Raw genomic sequence first — 3,557 nt, 5'->3', positions numbered from 1 at the left:
TGCTCTTTAGGTGTAATGGATTGTGTGTTATAGTAATCATTTACAGTTTATTACCAAAAAAAAAAGTATTAAAAAGGGTAACTGATGTAAGTTCTAATCGACTGGAATATGCTTGTATTTATTTACTAATCCTACGTATTTATTTTTTGGCTGCTGGCTTGGATTAAGAGTTAGAGACCCGGTGTAGCGAGAGTAGTCCTCACGCAATCACGCTTCAAAATTAGAGACAAAACAAGCATAAACATTAAAAGAGAGGCGGCTCGGGCCGGGCCGGGCTGGGCTGATCTGGGAATAGTATTTGGTGCGAGAAAATCAGAAAAAATGGCGGCGAAACAAAGAACAAAGCAGACTGAAGAAGACAAGAAGCAGCAACGAAATGGAAGGCGAAGATCGGGAAGGAGGAGCAGAGAAGAAGAAGAGCTTTGTGATACAGATACCTTCTTACGAAGAAGTAATGGAGAGTTCTCAGCCCAAAACGACGCCGTCTTCTCTCTTCAACCCTACCCCTTCTTTCACTCAAGCCTTCAAATTCGTCAAAAGCTCCGAATTCTACTCGCCTCCCCCACCTCCTCCTCCGACTCAGCCTTCTTCTTCATCCCCTTCCCCCTCCCAAACCGCCAATCTCAGGTCAATTTTGTCATTCCACATGCAATATCTCTGTTGTCTCTGTCTGTATACATCGTACATTTGAAATTCTGATTGTTTTATGGTTTCTATTTAATTTGATACATTTTTGTGGACTTTAGACCAACTAATAATTCAGATGTTCCGACATCTTCATCACCATCGTCCACGCCCTCAACTTCAGCTAATCGAAATGCTATACTTGTGAGCCATAGACAGGTAAGATTTAATTTGCTTTCATATACTCTTCAACATTGCATCTGGATAAATTTGAGGTCTTTCTCAAAATTTTAAATTTAGCCTTTGTCCACTTTCACGGGAGCATGTAAGTCTGTTCTTTCTATTGGAATGCAGAAGGGCAATCCCTTGCTAAAACATATCAGGAATGTGAGGTGGGCTTTTGCAGATATTGTTTGTGACTACTTATTGGGACAGAACACTTGTGCTCTTTATTTAAGGTATGTAAGTGCTCCCAATTTCAGTCCCTTTTTTCATGCAATCTATTGGAATTTGGAAGAATAATAGAAAATTCTGATAATAGGCGCCTGTATTTGAATTATTTTAATGATTGGTTGTTAAGCTTGACTTGGCAGATGATGTTGTGGAAATATACATGTTAGTATGCTTCTTGACATCTGTACTTCTATTTGACATTGTGCCCTTCTCTTCTCCTCCCCCTTTTCGGGTAGCCTCCGGTATCATCTGCTTCATCCAGACTACTTGTATTTCCGGATAAGGGAATTGCAGAAGAACTTTAGGCTCCGCATAGTTTTGTGCCATGTTGATGTTGTAAGACCTTCAATACTTTTGACTTCTTTGTGTTTTTGCATTGCGATGCTTGTACAACAGCCTGACTCATGCTCGTGGTTATCTTTGGGTCCAGGAAGATGTGGTCAAGCCTTTACTTGAAGTTACCAGAACTTCACTCCTTCATGATTGCACGCTGTTATGTGGTTGGAGGTACGTCTTATGTTCAGCTAAATTAATTTCACAAAGTGGTATGCTAACTTAGAAACATCTTGGAATTCCTCCAAGATGCTTCTGATTTCTTCAATGTCATGACTCATGACTGCACATCATCACGCCTTTCCCTGTACCACACAAGGATCATTTGAGAAATATCTTATTCCTCGGGCGACTATTTGTTATTGTTTCTGTTGTAAATTTGTGTAAGGCAGTTTTTGCAATCACCCTAAGTTGCTCTAAGTTTTCTCTTAGTTTGGAAGAATGCGGACGCTACTTGGAGACGGTAAAGGTTTACGAAAACAAGCCCGCCGATCTCATTCAGGGCCAACTGGATGCGGACTACCTATCACGGGTATGTTTCCTGATTGATTACAGTTTATGATATATGTAATACTTTCTGATTTCAGTGAACCGGATTAATTTTTCCTAATCAGGAACTTATCTGAAAAGAAAATAATCGTGAATGGATTTTTTGCTCAAAGCTCTCTGGTAATGAGCATTGAGCACACTGAATTTTGGTTTATGTTTTGTTGTAGCTGAATCATGCTCTCACAACAGTACGACATGTTAACAAAACAGATGTTGTGACTCTTGGCTCGACATTTGGGGTACGTGTGAAATTGCAGTGTAAGGTTTAGATTTGGATTTGTCTTTTCAAGTCAGTTCCTAAGACGCTGACATTCTTGCAGTCTCTTTCTCATGTTATGGATGCATCTATGGAAGATCTTTCTCGTTGCCCTGGCATAGGAGAGCGCAAGGTATTTTTCCATGTGATCGTGTTCTCAGCTTCTTTTTTCTCTATTTCAATGTTTTCTTCTAGTCTTCCCTTTTGATGCTCTCTAGTGTGTGTTCGGTGTAGATTCTTTACGGTTTTGTTTCGATTACTTTTTCATTTGGGGCAGTGAGAAGGCTATTTTGTTGCTGGTTGTCATCTCAAATTATATTAAGGAAGCTCCTGTGTCTAACCATAGGCATCACTAATCCTTAAAGCTACTAATATGTTTAGGCAATTGTCTTGTCTTGCTGCATCTTTGGTCGCGTTGTAACTACAGAAATGTTTTATGGCTGGTGGCAATCTTAAAGAGGATTTGGAGAAGTGAAAAGTCAATAACACCTATGCCTCAATCCCAAGCTAGTTGTGGTCGGCTAAATGAATCCTCACTTTCTATTTCATCCATTTGATCCACTTTGTTTCCGGTTTTCAATAAATTATCTCTTTACACTAGAAGTTCTTATATTTCTACTGACATACAAATCTCTAACAAGAGGAACATAAAGTCAATGAGCTAGTTATTAAGATTCCTTCAGTGCTTCAGTTTATCGCAAATGGCTTGTTCAGTTTGATTTACTCATTGGGTTCATAATGGATCAGGTAAAACGCCTGTACGACACTTTTCATGAACCTTTCAAGCGAGAAGTGCCAAATCGGCAATGTGTTCCGGAAACTTCAGTTGCTAATGAATCTCAGCCTGGCTCCAGCAGCACAAGGGAAGATGAGAAGGAGGTTGGGGATACAAGCAATTGCGAGAAGAAGGAATCCGAATTAACTGTCAAGTCAGCACTTTCTGCTGCTTTTGCTAAGTACTCACACAAAGTTGCCAGAAAGAAGAATAAATCACAAGTAGAGGAAGAAGGGAAATGCAGTGCTAATGAAGAAGCAAGCTAAAACTGGAGATACGAATGGCAGCAACAACACCTGAATCTTGTAATCTCTTGGACTATTTCTTTATGCAACTTCTGAAGAAGAATAGGTTTCTTAGTCACCTAATTTCACGCGAATGTTGAGAGTGCAAAGAGCACATCATTGCAGTTCGAAGAAGATGAACAGGCTCATCTAATGGAATGCCATTGTCGCCAGCTCCTTTCGTTCAAAGGATAATACGATGAAGAGGCTCTCCAATTGCCGTGTAGTTGTAACCCAAAACTTTAGGTAGGTAGCTCCAAACAAATTTTTATCGCCCCCCCCC

General features: G+C 40.1%; 1 protein-coding gene across 1 annotated transcript; it reads left to right on the top strand.

The window, feature by feature from the left end:
• Nucleotides 258–3,551, top strand: LOC109231280 (DNA excision repair protein ERCC-1). The gene is made up of 9 exons (XM_019396894.1): nucleotides 258–627; nucleotides 747–843; nucleotides 979–1,082; nucleotides 1,314–1,413; nucleotides 1,508–1,584; nucleotides 1,843–1,942; nucleotides 2,127–2,198; nucleotides 2,280–2,348; nucleotides 2,963–3,551. The coding sequence occupies exons 1-9, from the start codon at nucleotides 377–379 to the stop codon at nucleotides 3,254–3,256; spliced, it is 1,164 nt and encodes a 387-aa protein (XP_019252439.1). The 5' UTR covers nucleotides 258–376; the 3' UTR covers nucleotides 3,257–3,551.

The sequence above is a fragment of the Nicotiana attenuata genome, chromosome 8 (genome assembly GCF_001879085.1).
Source record: "Nicotiana attenuata strain UT chromosome 8, NIATTr2, whole genome shotgun sequence".
Classification (NCBI taxonomy): Eukaryota; Viridiplantae; Streptophyta; class Magnoliopsida; order Solanales; family Solanaceae; genus Nicotiana; species Nicotiana attenuata.
Note: the sequence above shows the minus strand (reverse complement) of the source record. Positions and strands in the feature narration are given on the sequence as shown.

Bases quoted from the DNA above. Each gene is read 5' to 3' on its own strand.
- LOC109231280 (XM_019396894.1), top strand. From the start codon at position 377: ATGGAAGGCGAAGATCGGGAAGGAGGAGCAGAGAAGAAGAAGAGCTTT. The intron at 1,943-2,126 runs GTATGTTTCCTG...GTTTTGTTGTAG, and splicing joins ATGCGGACTACCTATCACGG to CTGAATCATGCTCTCACAAC. The intron at 2,199-2,279 runs GTACGTGTGAAA...ACATTCTTGCAG, and splicing joins CTCTTGGCTCGACATTTGGG to TCTCTTTCTCATGTTATGGA.